Source organism: Lissotriton vulgaris, chromosome 8, assembly GCF_964263255.1.
Source record: "Lissotriton vulgaris chromosome 8, aLisVul1.2, whole genome shotgun sequence".
NCBI classification, from domain to species: domain Eukaryota; kingdom Metazoa; phylum Chordata; class Amphibia; order Caudata; family Salamandridae; genus Lissotriton; species Lissotriton vulgaris.
The window spans coordinates 1516167404-1516186009 of record NC_141696.1 but is presented as its reverse complement, the minus strand read 5'-3'; the positions used below and the strand labels follow the sequence as shown (position 1 = coordinate 1516186009).

Genomic DNA, 18606 nt, shown 5'->3' with positions numbered 1-18606 from the left:
ATCTACATATCCTACGTCTTAAAGTGCTGGTTGTCAGACTTTCCTCACTATGACTGTCTGTCTGGAGGATTGTGCTGAACATGACATTGATCAGACTTTTAGCATTATTTTTTAAACATAGTCCCTCGTGTAGCACCCCACCAAGGTATGACCCCAACTTTGTGCTTCTGGGTCTCAAGAGCATGGGTGTAGCAGACCTACATGGGTTTTCTACGGGTTCAGGGTGCCCAGAAGGGATAATCCAGGTGCAGTGTATTTTGGAAATTTGGAAAGAACCTACAAGCAAAGTACCAGTTGGGTTACCTGTCTTTTCGCTGCAGGTGGTGCACCTGGGCATAATACACAATGATATAAGTTTAACTTCTACTAATCCTAAGGTTTTCATTGCTGGAAGGTCCTATTGACACCTCCCTCACACTGGTTAGCAGGCTGGGACCAGTCTAAAAGCCTCTCACTCCTTCTGTACATCTATCCTCCAGCACAGAGGCTGCTCGGATTTTCTTTTATACAACTAGAAGGGAACAGCCACTGGAAAGATCCCTGTCAAAGCTGGACGGGTCACCTTTCTGATGCTTATTGCTATTCTTGGGTCTTAAACTGATGCTAATGAGGGGAACTAATGTCCAGGCTGTGTTACCAAGTTTAAAAATTATTAAATAATACTATTACAAAATGTGTCACATTATGCCGCATCATTTGGCTTTTCTTGCCGCATAATTTATCCAACCCTGCCATATACTTTGCCCTTTCCTGCCGCATAACTCCAGTGGCCCTGCCTATATGTCTAGTCTACAAAGGCAGTGTTTGACATGTTCTGTTTGCCGTCTTCTTGCCACCCCACATGATGCTGACTTTCAATGTGTCAAAAACAGAGTAGCTGTGCCAGGCAGCCTTCTCTGCCCTCCAGATGACAGAACACATGCATTGGGCGTTGGACTCAGCCTAATGGGTAGTGCCACGGTACAAATGCCCAGCTGTGTGCTGGACGGATTGTGGAGTTGTGTCAGCCATCCCACCTGTACAGGTTTGTCTACCCCGCCCATACAACTGATGTACTGTATGTGGGATGACGTTTCCCCAACAGTATGCCAGCAGGCCATTGCATGCCACTGCATACTTCTTTAAACATATAAAGACATGAGAAATTCATAAAGTCCTAGAACTCTAAACCTGTGAAAATGAGGAAGCTGCTAAAATGAGGATCTTACGATGGCAAAATGCTGAGCTAGCTGTTAAAATGCCTTTAAATTAATATTATACAAGGCCACAGAATGGAACTGTTCCTGTTTCACTGACCCTACAAGACAATAACCTTTTAAACAATTGTCTCTTAAGAGCTAGGTAGATAGGCAGTCTGTAAGGGAATATCCTCTGTCGAGAATCTGTGATTTAAAGATGGTCTTAAACTTTGTTCTGAAGAAAGTTGTCTGTGTGGCAGGTCTGGGATTTATTGTCATCATTGTCAGAAAATTACCAATATGAAGTCAAGGGGGGGACAGGAAGCACTGTCATTTAATTTCGAATTACTTTACTTAGGTGGTAGAGAGAACATTCAAGCCATACAGAGGGGAAAGAGCCTACCATCTAAGTACCCACATGGCGCCCAAGAATTTGGCAACATAAATGGTAGGAACCGGGCAACTGTCCACCCTAAGAATACGGAGGGCAACAGAGCGACATTCAAAGAATATGTGCGGAGCATTCTCCTCTGGGGAGATGCAAGCCGGATACACAGGAGCTCCCCCGCCTGCCCAGTTGGGAGTGCACGCTCCCAGTGGTAGGGTGCCTACTTGAAACTGAAAATATAACTTCCTGTCCAAAGTAACAGACACCAGATCCAAAAAGGGCTCAAACCCCTAAATAGGCTTGAAGTCGATAAAGCCATTAGTTAACTTACAACAAGCAGCTTTCGGGATTCATTGGCCATTAAGTTTGCCCAATAGTCCTGTTTCAGAAAATCCCTGGTCAGGAGGCTAGTAGAATACAGATGGTCCCACAGCTCAGACAACCCAAGAGCGTGCACTGTCATCCCTGAAGAACCCCTGATCCTCAGCATCCCGACCTCCCTTTGACTCCCGGCCTCCTTTCACAGAAGGGTGTGGGCTGTATACATAGTATCATGTATCTCTGAGCTGTTAGAGGACTGATGTTGGGCCATCTGCCATTTTTAGGTCGAACCTGGGCAGCGCTTGCGCTGCTCTGCGGCATGCTGTATTAGAGTATAGAATAGAAGCTCCGCCCACTCTCTGTCCATATTTGTCATTGACTTGTGTCATTGCCCTTCGTAAATGTTGGCTTCTAATTCAATAATAGCAGGCTTGTTAGTCCCTCCTTAGTACCGCTTTGGCTTCATTTGTAAACTCCCATGAGAACTGGCCCTCATACACAGTATGTCTTTTTAGGTCTCGCCTAGCGTTGCAGCGCATGCGCTGCACACTCGGCGAGCCCTAATGTGAGAGGAGATTTCAGAAGCCCCGCCCATCATTTTCATTGGGTCGCCTCAGCGTTTTTGTTAAACGCTGGCTTCCCATTGAAAACGATGTTTTTTGGCCACTGCCCTTTCTCCCTTTAGTCCAGTCAATCCGGACTGGCTCGTCTGCTTTGCGGCTGTTGCAAAGCAATTTCTTATCTTTAGGGGGGCCATCTGTTTAGAATCAGCAGTATCAGGTTACTTCAGCCGCATGTTTATTTTTGCATCGCGCTTTCACTGAAAGTGAAAGCGTGATGCAAAGATAAACAAGCGGCAGCGAGCGCTTGTTTTTTTAACCTTCCCTCTCCTTGGATGGGGATTACCCCTCCAAACCCCTGTGTAACATTTAATCTCAGGGGGTGGGGTAGAGGGGGGTTTGTTCATGAGTTTGCTTCAGACACGCCAGTACTTTTTCAGGGACAATGTACTAAACCTTTTCTGAAAAGTTTGGGGGAGGGGCTGACTGCAGGCCTCGGGCAATCGTCTCATTCTCAAGACTTGTCAAGGAAACCCTACATGAGAGTAGTTTGAAGTCCACCATGGCCCCCTCTTCTCGGGCTCCCCTCTGCACAACGGGGCTCTGATCCCACCTCAGCTGAGCATCACATGAAGCATTGCTGACTGGATTGTAAGACGCATGTGACCCCGCCGGGCTTCATCCAGTCACAAGCTGGTACCTGCGGCTTGCCCACGGGCCTCCGGTGGGGGCGGGAGGGGCACAGCTGCCCCTGTCCTTCCCTCCAGGGGCGTGGGCCTGGGTAAAGCTCTGAAGCGTTTCTGCTTTATGATAATATGTTTTTCTTTCTTTCCTAGAACGTATATTTAATACCCTTTGGTGCCCGATCACTTCCTTCCAGTATGCAAATCTGAAGAGCGCGCATTGAAATGGTCACGTGTTCGATTGTAATCTCAACTCTATGAGAAAGTAGATATACAGCTGTCAACCTATTGACGGGGAAAAAGTGTAGGAAAAAAAGCCGTGCTTACAGGTGAAATGAAGGTGATGTGAGGAAGTACATGCAGGAGAGTGAAGAAGAAAGTTTAGGTTTAGACATATGCAAGTGGAGGATTTCAGAAAGCTGTGGGGAGAAAGCTTAAGTCTCTAACAGAATGCACGACTGCAGAGGAAAATGGCGGGAAGAATGGGAGTGTATGAAAATACAGAGACCCTACGAATGCTCGATTCAGTCTCGTATGTTCCGAACTTAAACATTCTCCACTCTAATTCACTACAAAATCTTATTGCTCATTTATCTAATACAGCCAACAAGCACTGGCAAAGCCAATAGCTGTTGCTGTCTTGGTTTTTCTGGCTATAATAACAAACTCACTGAGGCACCAACCCGCTTTGGTGGCATGGTGTGGGAAGTAGATAAGATTACAACTTTTAAGCCATGCCTGCACACTCTTTAGAAAGGTTTCCTAGCTAGCTTCTTGGATCACACCTTTTTATACACTTTTGTTTTGATCCCACTTACTGCCTTGGGTATTGGGGCTGTGTTCGAGGGGCACTGGTGAAATGCTGCTGCAAGTAGAGCTGCAACAAAGTTATGAGGTTGCTGAGATCAAGATGTGAGTATGCATTTGGGGTTTCTTTTTTAGGTGTTCCAGTGCAGAACTAGCATCACCTGTCAGATGGAGTGAGGACAATTTTTGTTCATGTTTAATGCTGTGATGTCAGTTAGTGTAGGTGTTGTAAAGATTTGCAGAATTAAGGGGCAGTGAACGTTTCCACTCAATTCTGTTACCACACAACAGTTTCAGTGAAGTTGTCACTTGAGCTCTGACTTTACAAGGCAGTTTACACCAGAATACTCAGTTAACACTGACTCCGACTTTTACATTTTATTTTGAAAAGTATTTCTTGGTCCGATAATCCCAGAGTAAGTGGCGTTTGTCTCTGGAGCAAGAAATTACTCAGATAAACAAGCATTTGCAATGCAATAGGTCTCACATTTAGGCAAGTTTGAGCTATTGACATTGCAAATAACAATGTCTTTTATTTTTGTTTTTGTTTTGAAAACATAAATAAAAGGCATTGTCATTTACAACGCCATTACTTGATTAATGTTTCACAAAGGGAAAAAAAAACAATAAAATGTTCAATGCCAATAGCTCAAAACAATGTCATTGCGAGACCTATTGCATTGTAAATGCTTGTTTAGTCTGTAAGCATTCTTTTCTTTAACGAGTTTCTCCTAATGCAGGCATGACATACTTTCCTGCAACATTGAGCGCCCCATGCATGCTTTCACTTTCCGAGCAGCCCAGGACAATGGCGGCCGAGGTCTTGCAAGAGTTTGAGCTATTGGCATTGTAAATGACAATGCCTTTTATTTATGTGTTGTTTGGCAAAACAGATAAACAAAATGCATTGTAATTTAGAATGGCAATAGCTAAACTCTCGCAGATGCGAGACCTATTATATGCAAATGCTTGTTATGTCTTGTCTTAATGGCGTTGCACCATTCATAGCACATTATTGCATATAGCAGAGAAGGTGGGACGAGTGGGCTGGCAGCTTGTGTCTCTGTTATGTTGTGATTGTTGTGTTAAGCAGATTCGTAGAGCGCACTATCACCCGAGAGGGTATGCTGGTGCTGAGCAGGTGTGAGTCTAGGCACACCTCAGGCTGAGTGGGATTGCTCAAACAGCCAGGTCTTCAGCTTCTAGTGGAACTCAAGAGGTGAGGAAGAGACTCCTATGTGCGGCGGCAGGTCGTTCCGCGCTGTAGGAGCGATGCAGGAGGAGTCTCTTATGTGTAGTGGCAGGTCATTCCACGCAGTAGGGGCAATGCAGGAGGAGGCTCTTATGTGCAGCGGCAGGTCATTCCATGCTGTAGGAGCGATGTAGGAGGAGTCTCTTATGTGTAGTGGCAGGTCATTCCATGCTGTAGGAGCGATGTAGGAGGAGTCTCTTATGTGTAGTGGCAGGTCATTCCACGCAGTAGGGGCAATGCAGGAGGAGGCTCTTATGTGCAGCGGCAGGTCATTCCATGCTGTAGGAGCGATGTAGGAGGAGTCTCTTATGTGTAGTGGCAGGTCGTTCCATGCTGTAGGAGCGATGTAGGAGGAGTCTCTTATGTGCAGCGGCAGGTCATTCCATGCTGTAGGAGCGATGTAGGAGGAGTCTCTTATGTGTAGTGGCAGGTCGTTCCGCGCTGTAGGAGCGATGCAGGAGGAGTCTCTTATGTGTAGTGGCAGGTCATTCCATGCTGTAGGAGCGATGTAGGAGGAGTCTCTTATGTGTAGTGGCAGGTCATTCCACGCAGTAGGGGCAATGCAGGAGGAGGCTCTTATGTGCAGCGGCAGGTCATTCCATGCTGTAGGAGCGATGTAGGAGGAGTCTCTTATGTGTAGTGGCAGGTCATTCCACGCAGTAGGGGCAATGCAGGAGGAGGCTCTTATGTGCAGCGGCAGGTCATTCCATGCTGTAGGAGCGATGTAGGAGGAGTCTCTTATGTGCAGCGGCAGGTCATTCCATGCTGTAGGAGCGATGTAGGAGGAGTCTCTTATGTGTAGTGGCAGGTCGTTCCGCGCTGTAGGAGCGATGCAGGAGGAGTCTCTTATGTGTAGTGGCAGGTCATTCCATGCTGTAGGAGCGATGTAGGAGGAGTCTCTTATGTGCAGCGGCAGGTCATTCCATGCTGTAGGAGCGATGTAGGAGGAGTCTCTTATGTGTAGTGGCAGGTCATTCCATGCTGTAGGAGCGATGTAGGAGGAGTCTCTTATGTGTAGTGGCAGGTCGTTCCATGCTGTAGGAGCGATGTAGGAGGAGTCTCTTATGTGCAGCGGCAGGTCATTCCATGCTGTAGGAGCGATGTAGGAGGAGTCTCTTATGTGTAGTGGCAGGTCATTCCACGCAGTAGGAGCAATGTAGGAGGCTCCTATGTGTAGCGGTAGGTCGTTCCACGCTGTGGGAGCGATGTAGGAGGCTCCTATGTGTAGCGGTAGGTCGTTCCACGCCGTGGGAGCGATGCAGGAGGAGGCTCTATGTGTAGCGGCAGGTCGTTCCGCGCTGTAGGAGCGATGCAGGAGGAGGCTCTTATGTGCAGCAGCAGGTCGTTCTGCGCTGTAGGAGCGATGCAGGAGGAGGCTCTTATGTGCAGCAGCAGGTCGCTCAGTGCCATAGGGGCGATTCAGGAGGAGACTCTTATGTGCAGCGGCAGGTCGTTCCACGCTGTAGGAGCGATGCAGGAGGAGGTTCTTATGTGCAGCGGCAGGTTGCTCCACGCTGTAGGAGCGATGCAGGAGGAGGCTCTTATGTGCAGCGGCAGGTCGTTCCACGCAGTAGGGGCAATGCAGGAGGAGGCTCTTATGTGCAGCGGCAGGTCATTCCATGCAGTAAGGGCAATGCAGGCGGAGGCTCTTATGTGCAGCGGCAGGTCGTTCCACGCAGTAGGGGCCATGCAGGAGGAGGCTCTTATGTGCAGCGGCAGGTCGTTCCATGCAGTAGGGGCAATGCAGGAGGAGTCTCTTATGTGTAGTGGCAGGTCATTCCATGCTGTAGGAGCGATGTAGGAGGAGTCTCTTATGTGTAGTGGCAGGTCGTTCCATGCTGTAGGAGCGATGTAGGAGGAGTCTCTTATGTGCAGCGGCAGGTCATTCCATGCTGTAGGAGCGATGTAGGAGGAGTCTCTTATGTGTAGTGGCAGGTCATTCCACGCAGTAGGAGCAATGTAGGAGGCTCCTATGTGTAGCGGTAGGTCGTTCCACGCTGTGGGAGCGATGTAGGAGGCTCCTATGTGTAGCGGTAGGTCGTTCCACGCCGTGGGAGCGATGCAGGAGGAGGCTCTATGTGTAGCGGCAGGTCGTTCCGCGCTGTAGGAGCGATGCAGGAGGAGGCTCTTATGTGCAGCAGCAGGTCGTTCTGCGCTGTAGGAGCGATGCAGGAGGAGGCTCTTATGTGCAGCAGCAGGTCGCTCAGTGCCATAGGGGCGATTCAGGAGGAGACTCTTATGTGCAGCGGCAGGTCGTTCCACGCTGTAGGAGCGATGTAGGAGGAGTCTCTTATGTGTAGTGGCAGGTCGTTCCACGCAGTAGGGGCAATGCAGGAGGAGGCTCTTATGTGCAGAGGGAGGTCGTTCCATGCAGTAGGGGCAATGCAGGAGGAGGCTCTTATGTGCAGCGGCAGGTCGTTCCACGCAGTAGGGGCAATGCAGGAGGAGGCTCTTATGTGCAGCGGCAGGTCGTTCCACGCAGTAAGGGCAATGCAGGAGGAGGCTCTTATGTGCAGCGGCAGGTCGTTTCACGCAGTGGGGGCAATGCAGGAGGAGGCTCTTATGTGCAGCGGCAGGTCGTTCCACGCAGTAGGGGCAATGCAGGAGGAGGCTCTTATGTGCAGCGGCAGGTCGTTCCACGCAGTAGGGGCAATGCAGGAGGAGGCTCTTATGTGCAGCGGCAGGTCGTTCCACGCAGTAGGGGCAATGCAGGAGGAGCCTCTTATGTGCAGCGGCAGGTCGTTCCACGCAGTAGTGGCAATGCAGGAGGAGGCTCTTATGTGCAGCAGCAGGTCGTTCCATGAAGTAGGGGCAATGCAGGCGGAGGCTCTTATGTGCAGCAGCAGGTCGTTCCACACAGTAGGGGCAATGCAGGAGGAGGCTCTTATGTGCAGCGGCAGGTCGTTCCACGCTGTAGGGGCAATGCAGGAGGAGGCTCTTATGTGCAGCGGCAGGTCGTTCCGCGCTGTAGGAGCGATGCAGGAGGAGGTTCTTATGTGCAGTGGCAGGTTGCTCCACACTGTAGGAGCGATGCAGGAGGAGGCTCTTATGTGCAGCGGCAGGTCGTTCCACGCAGTAGGGGCAATGCAGGAGGAGGCTCTTATGTGCAGCGGCAGGTCGTTCCAAGCAGTAGGGGCAATGCAGGAGGAGGTTCTTATGTGCAGCGGCAGGTTGCTCCACGCTGTAGGAGCGATGCAGGAGGAGGCTCTTATGTGCAGCGGCAGGTCATTCCACGCAGTAGGGGCAATGCAGGAGGAGGCTCTTATGTGCAGCGGCAGGTCGTTCCACGCAGTAAGGGCAATGCAGGAGGAGGCTCTTATGTGCAGCGGCAGGTCGTTCCGCGCTGTAGGAGTGATGCAGGAGGAGGCTCTTATGTGCAGTGGCAGGTCGTTCCACGCAGTAGGGGCAATGCAGGAGGAGGCTCTTATGTGCAGCGGCAGGTCGTTCCACGCAGTAGGGGCAATGCAGGAGGAGGCTCTTATGTGCAGCGGGAGGTCGTTCCACGCAGTAGGGGCAATGCAGGAGGAGGCTCTTATGTGCGGCGGCAGGTCGTTCCGCGCTGTAGGAGCGATGCAGGAGGAGGTTCTTATGTGCAGCGGCAGGTTGCTCCACGCTGTAGGAGCGATGCAGGAGGAGGCTCTTATGTGCAGCGGCAGGTCGTTCCACGCAGTAAGGGCAATGCAGGAGGAGGCTCTTATGTGCAGCGGCAGGTCGTTCCACACAGTAGGGGCAATGCAGGAGGAGGCTCTTATGTGCAGCGGGAGGTCGTTCCACGCAGTAGGGGCAATGCAGGAGGAGGCTCTTATGTGCAGCGGCAGGTCGTTCCGCGCTGTAGGAGCGATGCAGGAGGAGGTTCTTATGTGCAGCGGCAGGTCGTTCCACGTAGTAGGGGCAATGCAGGAGGAGGCTCTTATGTGCAGCGGCAGGTCGTTCCATGCAGTAAGGGCAATGCAGGAGGAGGCTCTTATGTGCAGCGGCAGGTTGTTCCACGCAGTAGGGGCAATGCAGGAGGAGGCTCTTATGTGCAGCGGCAGGTCGTTCCGCGCTGTAGGCGTGTTGTAAGAGGAGGCTCGACTGCAGATCTGGTTTTCCCTATACGTCTCTCACTCTACTACAGTTTTTGGAGTTTTCCTTTTGAACCCTGTGGTGAAGGTAGAAACAGAGTACAGACATATGGACTCAGGTTTTAGTTGTGATAGTAGTGAGTTGGCTCCATATCCGCGCCTGGCTGCTGATGATGGGTCTCTGGGCTTTACAGTGTTTTATTAAATGAAGGCAACAGTCAGCAAGTAAAATATACAGATGCGGAGAGATAGGTAGCATAAGAGATACAATGCAGCTGGTGTTGTTGAACGCAAATGAAAGAAACATTTACTCCAACTAACTAGCCAAAATTAACGAGCTGGAATTCTATATTATTTCTTCTTTGCATATTTGTTTCAAAGCAGGATTATAAAAAAAACAATTCACTTGCTCCATGTATGCTGGAAAGCACGTTTCTTGTCCTAGGATTTAATTCAACAAACCATTTAATTAGTGGAGAGAATGTCTTAATTTTTTTCAATTACCCAATGTATTTGATGAAAGTGAATTCTAAAAGGAAACTCCAGGACTTGGGGCGAAAGGTTTCCTGTACCCCGAGAAGCTGGCAATCATAAGTGTTTTATACGTTTGTATTAAAGAAATGAGAGTACTCGATTGCAGTGCTACATATGTACAAATATTGCAGAGAGGCCAAAAAAAGAATGGGCAAGCAGAGAGCACATCGTTTTTAATGTCAGGTGATTATTCCAAATAGGCGACCTATGGAATGGACATGAACGGCCAATTCACAAAGGTAAAATAAGACGAAAGTCTAACTTTACGACTTTTGGTATTTACAAAGGGCATTTACGAGTAGTATATGTTAGAAAATGTGTTGCTATTTTTGTTAAATGCGTATATATATATATATATATATATATATATATATATATATATATATATATATATATATATATATATATATATATATATATATATATATATATATATATATATATATATATATATATATATATATATATATTACCTACTGGCGGTCGCCAGTAGGTAGTTATAGTTAGGATAATTTTCAATGTTAAATCTCAACATTCTATTTTGAATAACTTTGGCGCCGGTTGACGAATCTGCCTGAAATTTTCAGGAAAATGGTCTCATGGCGGTCCGGTCCTTCCCTGAAAGTTTGGGGGGGATTCGTCAAGCGGGGGCCGAGATAAAAGGGGGGTCCCAAAACGCGTTTTCCCCATGTTAATTTCCATAGGGCGGTCGATTTCACTTTTAGCTCGAACGGCTGAATGGATTTCCACCAAACTTGGCAAAATTGTAGGGACTGGTAGCCCGATGTGCCTTTGCTATGTCTCAAGATATGTGCTCCAGTGGATTTTGAGTAATTTAGGTTCAAAAAAATATATATATCTATAGCCGCGCTCCGGTGCGCGCACCGGAGAGCGCTCGAGGCGCGACACGCGACTTGCGCGCAGGAAGCTGATTGGATCTCAGTTGTCTGTAAACATTCTAAACAGTCTGGAGCGGCCGCCATCTTGTGTCTCGGTAAAATCGAGACACAAGAGGTGGCTAAAAGAAAGGGGGAAATGACAATAAGGGGGAAGAGTACACCCCCTCTGACCCCCTAGTTTTGATGTGGGGGCCATTAAAGGGCCCCGCGGGGCCTCAAAAAAAAATTATTTTTTTTCGATTTCCGCGGGGGGCGCACCCGGTACGCGTACCGGGGAGCTTACTGAGGAGCGTACTAAGGAGAAAAAAAATGACAGATTTTTTTCACAAAAAAATGCATTTTTTTATAAATTAGAGGTAGTTCTGAAAAGAACTTTTTTTTTTCTTCTTTTTGTTGTTTTATATTTTTTTGTGTTTTTTGAACTTTTTGAACTTTTTTTGGCTTTTTAAAACAATTTTATAATTTTTTTGGATTTTTGTCAAGGGAAAAACAAAAAACAGGAATTCAAAAACGGCTCAACAGGAGCAAAAAAATGTGAAAATTTAGGGACTGTCAGGGCAGCGGTGTTGCTGTTTCTTTAGGGCAATAAGTTCAACACTCTGCTCCCCATAGCAGAGCAGTTCGTTACACTCCGTGCACAGAAATTTGATGCCTGCAAACTCTGGCTGTATGTTAGGGACCATTCTTCTACGGGATGGTCCCGAAGGTGTTGCTCCACCAGTGGAGGTGCTGCCGCCATCTGTGGGTAATTTCCGTGCCAGGTCTCTGACACTCTCCCTCGCAAAGTTGTTTGGGTGTCTTCTTTTGACATGCCTGATTAAATTGGCATTACCAAAACTATATTTTTTCAGAGGATTGCCTCTGGATAAAGTACTCCCACATATTTTGCAGGTTACTTTTGGAGCGTTGACTTTTTTTTCACCTTCAGGGATGTTATAAAATTTCCAGATGAAATGGATTTTTTTCTTCTCCGTAGGAGGGTCCTCATCTACAAATGCATCTGAATCACTGCTGGATGACTCTCTTGCAGCCATTGCTGTAGATCAGGAAAGTAGGAGATGAAGATAGTACACAGAACAGCTCTTGCTCTCTCCAAGTACAAAGCAATAGTGAAGGAAATGGGTGGGGATTTCATTCTTTGTAAAAAAAACTGTTAGCAACCAATGAAAAGTGTTATTTTAGGGTCACATGACCCGACGCGCTTACGCTGCGCGCTTCGGAGCACTTCCGGTGCGTTTACGCGGCGCGAGCGGAGGCGCTTCCGGGGCGCAAACGTGGCGCGATCGTAGGCGCTTCCGGGTGCGTTTACGCGGCGCGATTTGAGGCGCTTCCGGGGCGCACATATGACGCGACCGTAGGCGCTTCTGCGTGCGTTTACGAGGCGCGAGCGTAGGCGCTTCCGAGGGCACTTACGTTGCGCGCCGAAGTGATGTCATCAAACTTTTACAGAAATGCATAATCATTTTCCTTATTAAAAAAAACTGATTTTATTTGTATAGTACGAAAAGTTTTGCATTATTATTAACTTTTCATTCATATTTTTTTTCACGAACGACAATAGCGCTCCGGGTGCGCTTTCTGCTAAGCTCACCGGAAAGCTTACGGGAGCGCTTAGCTGAAAGCTTCTCGGAGCGCGCACCAAGAGCGCAAAAAAAAAAAAATATATAAAAAAAAGAATACTTACAAAAAAACAGCAAATTGTAAAAAAAAAAAGGATACAAACTCGATATAGAAAGGAATTAGCATTTAAAAAACCTATGAAATTCACTGAAAAAACCATAGGTTTCACACCAGTTATAGTTAGGAATTAGCATTTAAAAAACCTATTAAATTCACTGAAAAAACCATAGGTTTGACCCCAGTTATAGTTAGCTGGAAATTTTACTGATATAAAACCATTGAAATTCACACGTTATAGTTAGTCGGACTCACTATAACTTGCGCGTGCAATGCACTGCTGATGACATCACATATTACATCACTCATGACATGGTCAGTGACATCACTCATGACATCACTGATGACACCATCCAGTGAATATGTGCCTTTCTGAAAAAGTAAATATTAGTGAGTAATGTTTAAATATTTAAATATATATATTAGTGTTTTACTTTGTGTATAAGTGGCTACATGTGTTGGTAAGTAGCTACATGCGTATGTATATGGGTTATTAGATGTTTCTCTTAGTATCAGTATGAGTGTCTATATGGTTTGGTGGGGGTATTACTTAGCACATAGATGCATGAGTGACTGACTCTCTGTTTCTATGTGTTTTGAAGACAGCATATGTACAGGACTGTATGGGTGGATGAGTGTCTATATGTGTTTGTTAGTGAGTGAATGACTGTCTCACTAGTGTCTTTATCAGTAACTACATATGTTTTAATCTAGTATATATGAATATTGATGTATATAAGTGAGTATATGTGAGAGTAAGAGATTGTAAGAGTTCCTGTTTAAATAAGTATGTGTTTCTATAAGTGATTGTTTAAGAGAATAAATATGTGTAATTTTAAATAGAAGTAAGGTGGAAGTGTGTGTATAACTCTATATTCAAATAAATGGATGTCCAATAGTTTATTTGCACGTGTGAATATGTGTGTGAGTAACTTTTGGATGAATGTCGGTGTGTAACAGGATGTATAGGTGTATCACTTCATATGATGAGTGAGTATATGTATGAGTGACTATATAAAACTATTGGTGAATGAGTGGATGTGTATATAGATAGTGGAATTACTGAATTGCTTGTTGTAACTGATATAGGTATCTCCATTTTTTTAAAAATTTCAGTTTCTATTTTTGAATATGTGTCTCAAGGGTTACATTATAGTGAAAGGAGGTCTGTCACTATGTCACAAGGATGGTGTCATGAGTGATGTCACTGACCATGTCATGAGTGATGTAATATGTGATGTCATCAGCAGTGCATTGCACGCGCAAGTTATAGTGAGTCCGACTAACTATAACGTGTGAATTTCAATGGTTTTATATCAGTAAAATTTCCAGCTAACTATAACTGGGGTCAAACCTATGGTTTTTTCAGTGAATATATATATATATATGAACATTCACAGAAGGAGCTAATTGGGGAGAGGCTCGTTAAGGAGGAAGACGCTGAAGAAGGCACATATGCCGAAATGCATTCGTCAAATCCGGGACCCTGAAATAAACGGCAGCTTGTTCCCTACTCCCCGTGTGGCCTCTCATCTTTTCCTCTGGAAGGTGTGTATGGTGATTTATACTGCGCAGCCAGACGAGCAGAAAAGAGGCCCTGCAGCTACAAGTGACACCGGGTTTAACTGGCAACCACGCTACTTGCAGCTTAATGACTATCGAGGGATCGATTAACCCGGCAGTCCGCCAGGATTTTTAGCGCGGAGGAAACTGACAGAGGTATTTAATCTCGAGGGGGCCTTCTGTCTCGTATCTGACAGCCCCAGTTTCTCAACCAACCTGAGAGGAGGGGCGCTGCAGTCAAGCGGGGACACGGAGCTGGCACCGCGATGTTCATCGTCCTTCAAACCACCCCACCTTCCTGTCTGGGCACAAAACTACATTGTTCTCCACTCCCCTACACCAGCCACCTGACATTGCTGACACTATGCATGCTGGGATTTGGAGTCCGCCAAATTCAAAACGGCTGTCATTCGCTGTGCTGACCGCATTAAGGGGAGGGAACTCAGTGCCTCGGGATGAACATTCACAGAAGGAGCTAATTGGGGAGAGGCTCGTTAAGGAGGAAGACGCTGAAGAAGGCACATATGCCGAAATGCATTCGTCAAATCCGGGACCCCGAAATAAACGGCAGCTTGTTCCCTACTCCCCGTGTGGCCTCTCATCTTTTCCTCGAGCAGGTGTGTATGGTGATATATATATATATATATATATATATATATATATATATTATGGCGGCATTGGCATTGGCAAAATAAAATAATGCACTAACGAAAACCTGGGTCTACGCTTGTCTGTTCAAGTTTGGAGTTGAAGTAAAGGCGAGTTTGGAGCATATATATATATAGTGTGATCAAGGCTCCGCTGAGCCGAAACGTCTGTGACTCTTTCTGCTGAATAAAATCTGTGAAGTACCTCGAGGTCCGTGTCCGGAGTCTGCTTGCTGGCTGTGCGAGCTGCGCGAGCTTGTGGTCAAACGGAGTTCAGGATATATATATATATATATATATATATATATATATATATATATATATATATATATATATATATATATATATATATATATATTCCAAGGATATCTGAATCCCTTGCGCAAAGTTTTCCCAACTTGCAGAAACAGATACGAGCCCAAAATCGGTGCAAAAGTAAAATCTTTATTTTGTGCTGGGTTTCAAAAAATCGCCATGACGCGTTTCGCGCTTCACAGAGCGCTTGATCACATGACACAGTACACAGGCAGGAATTTGGCTTAAGTAATCACCTAGGCAAGGTCACATGTATCCAGCCTGAACTAGCATAGACATAAAAGAGTTTTGTAGTCCACTAGAACTACCAGTGTTTACCCTTTAAAAAAACACCACATCATCGTTAGGATATAATCACTTGTACAGGATGTTCAAATAATTAAACATCAAATCCAAACTTTGCCAAATTCCTGTAAAATACTAAAGTGCAAGTGCATAGAACAAGAGAAGTTTTCTCTTACAAACCCAAAACAATATTTTTGTGTTTAAAAGCAGCGCACTGCATTGATTCTCGTCAGTTACTGATGACAAAATATTCTTTTTGTTTAATTACATTATTCATGTTGCGGTTATAATAGAAAGTATTTCTATTCTTATAATAGAGTGACCAAAGGTGAACCTGTTAATTGCCAACCGGAGCCCCGGTGACAACCACGTAATAATATTGTTGTAAAGTGCCATGTGCTCGCAAAGGGCAAGGGAGGGGATAGCAGCTGTAGATCTAAATCTCAGTATAAATACTTGGTTTAAATATCAGTACAAATACATGAGTTACCAAATTGAATGTGAAATACAATTAGAATGCCGAATAACATTCTAAAGTGGCTTTTCTATTATTGCCACGGGATGGATAAAACACATTTCTCATATGTATGCATGCATGCTCCTACAATCAATTCATGTGTACAAAGGAAAACAATTTAAATACATGTCATATATATATAAAACCATAAAATGGTTTAGTTTTGACTAAAAAATTGTAATTACACTTCCCACATAGAATATTTACAAGGGCTACATGACTACAAAAGAGAAACAATCCTAAAAATTTGCATTCATAAATATATAAATATATCAATAAATATCTAAAAGACTTAAAAATAATTAGTTCATTGTATATTTACACATCCCTGAGGTAGAAGTTCACATTCAAAATTTGGATTATAAAATTGTCAGTACCAGGAAAAGTTGTTAGAGACAGGTATAAAGGTCCTCCGTATTATTCAACCCTGAAGGTTGTTTTGAATTAAGTTCTAAGATATAGCGAGTCTCTAGGCGGCGAAGTTTTTCTTCTCTATTCCCGCCTCTTTTGTTTGGAAGAACACAGTCAATCACAAAGTACTTTAATTCCGAACTCTTTGAGATGTGCTTAGTCTTAAAATGGCTTGCCACTGGATATGTATTATCTTGATTGTTGATTGCCCTGATATGCTGTAAAATTCTTTTGTGCACGGGGAGTTTAGTACTCCCCACATAGAGCAAATCACAGGGGCATGATAAGACATAGACAGCGTACTCTGTCTTACATGTAAGGACTTTTGAGATTTTGTGTTCCTTAAGGTCAAAGGGTGATATATAGCCTGTTTTGTTCACTGCTTGTGAGCAGGCTTTACAGACCTTACAATTAAAGAACCCACCATGTGTTTGGAGCCAATTGTTGGATTCAATAATTTCAGGGCTACTTTTTACAAGTATATCCTTCATTGACTGACCCCTACTATAGGTAATCGAAGGTTTTTTGGGGAGATCCTTGCCAATTACAGGATCACAGAGGACCAGTGGCCAGTTTTTATTGATGATGGATTGGATTTGATTGTGTTGGGCACTGTATTGTATGATAATTCTGAATTCATTCGAATTATCTGGGTGAACCACATCAGTTCTAGGTTTTTTAGGGCAATTAGATAGAAGTTCTGATATACATATATATTTATTTTTTAAAAGATATATATAACAGCAGCAAATTTTCTAACATTGCCTTTTTGATATATGATAATGTATCCCCAATAAGTAAATTATGAAGATATGTCAAGTGACCTCGAAGTCCCCTTCTGTCATAATGCACTATGCCTGTAGTTTGATGTTTTGTGCAGCACAGAACTAAGGGACTGATAACACGGATTCTCCTTTTAGCATTACACGGAATAACGCACTCCCACCCGCCATTTATTATACGGTTACATTCCCATCGTAGAAGTTAATATGGTAGAGAACGCTTCAGGGTTTTATAATATCCCCATAATGTACAGCTGAGGGTGTGCTATTCTGTATATCACATGGAAAAAAATGAGTGACCCTCAGAAAATTGCCTCGGCCCCTGACACCACGCAATAGACACTACATGCCATACATCAGTTTAGTTATACACAAGGGGCCTCATTCTTACAGGTGAGCAGGTAAGACACGTGCACAGGTGCCAGTGGTGTGTTTAAACCGGTGCAAATGCTCTTTTGAAACTCAGGACAGTCGGTTTTGCTTCACAAACGCATGTCCTTTCACAGTGATTTATGTCTCTGTGAGTAACTCTAGTACTGGGGATGGGGTGGGATTCCAGGGTGGTAATATTAATATTATAGAAGCCAGGCCACACCCACAGACCTACAAGATTGTAAGATGCCACCCCCTGAGCAACCTGGAAAAGTTTCGAGTAAACATCTTTAGCGGGAGGGAAGGCAGGGTTAACTCCTCTCAGACATGGGTTGAATGAAACACGCAGCCCTCCTGAATAGAGAGTACATATATGGCTTACCTGGGAGAAAACTGGTGACGCAGAATAGGGCCAGGTGTGGAATCCAGAGGTGGGCGACAGACCCCGTCCGCCCCCAGGGAGGCGCATTGGTGCCAAAAACACGGGGAGGCATTCTTTAAACTCCATCCACATCCATTAGGGCTGGAGCCGTGTGATCTTGTTACAACGGGGGTTCCCTGTGATGATCAGCGTTCACCCCAGGTGGCCCCCGCCCCGGCACACCCCAGGCACAGGAAGGGCCATGCCAGCCGAGAGCACAGCTCATACCCGTCCCTCCCGCGAATGCCCGAAGAAAGCAATGCAAACAACTTCCTGATTGGGCGTGGAAGTCTTGACTTAGTTACGGCGATTAAAAACAGATAGCAACACTTTCAAACTCTAAATAAAAGGGTCTCTGTTCGTCGTTTCTGTGGGACCCCTGCCAGGGGCACACTCGACTGGAACTTTCAACGAACAGCAGATGCTTTTTACTCAGTTACACAATCACACATCGCAAACATTTTTTTTTGTTATTACAGTGCAAGTTTTGTGTTAACCTATGCAAGCATCAGTTTCTTTAAAAACAATTTTTTTCCTGTAAATTGCATGAAAAAGCTTTTACATTTCAAGAATCGTTTCTTCTCTTTTTCCAAAATAGTACATTTTTGTTTCCTAGAATATATATTGGGAAATTAGTTCTATACCATTTCCACTTCTAGGAACTACTACAATGATATTTTGCTGGTGCGTGCTGCGTTGTTTTCTTCCTGGTATATTCAAGCTTCCAGGGGGGCTACTAAAGGAACACTTTGATGATCAGAAGGTGTAGACATTGACATCACAGAAATCCCCATCCAGGACCATACAATGACTACTTAGGTCCCCATTACTACTGATTTGGCTTAAAACTTTGGGCCAGATTTACTGAAAACAACTTGCTGCGCTGCGTCAAATGGAGAGGGCCGGAATGCGCCGTGGAGAGGGCCGGAA

At 45.3% G+C, this 18606-nt stretch overlaps 1 protein-coding gene across 2 annotated transcripts in view; it reads right to left on the bottom strand.

Annotated features, from left to right (window-relative positions):
• The window catches only part of LOC147699068 (T-lymphocyte activation antigen CD86-like), a 271021-nt gene extending 253084 nt beyond the window's left edge, over positions 1–17937 (bottom strand). For both annotated transcript variants that reach the window (XR_015299393.1, XM_086935643.1), the window contains exon 1: positions 17638–17937. Coding sequence is in view for 1 of the 2 variants with exons in the window: in XM_086935643.1 (XP_086791769.1) it covers positions 17638–17749 (112 nt within the window). In the remaining variant the exon portion in view is untranslated. The remainder of the gene's footprint in view (positions 1–17637) is intronic.
• Between the last annotated feature and the right edge of the window lie 669 nt (positions 17938–18606).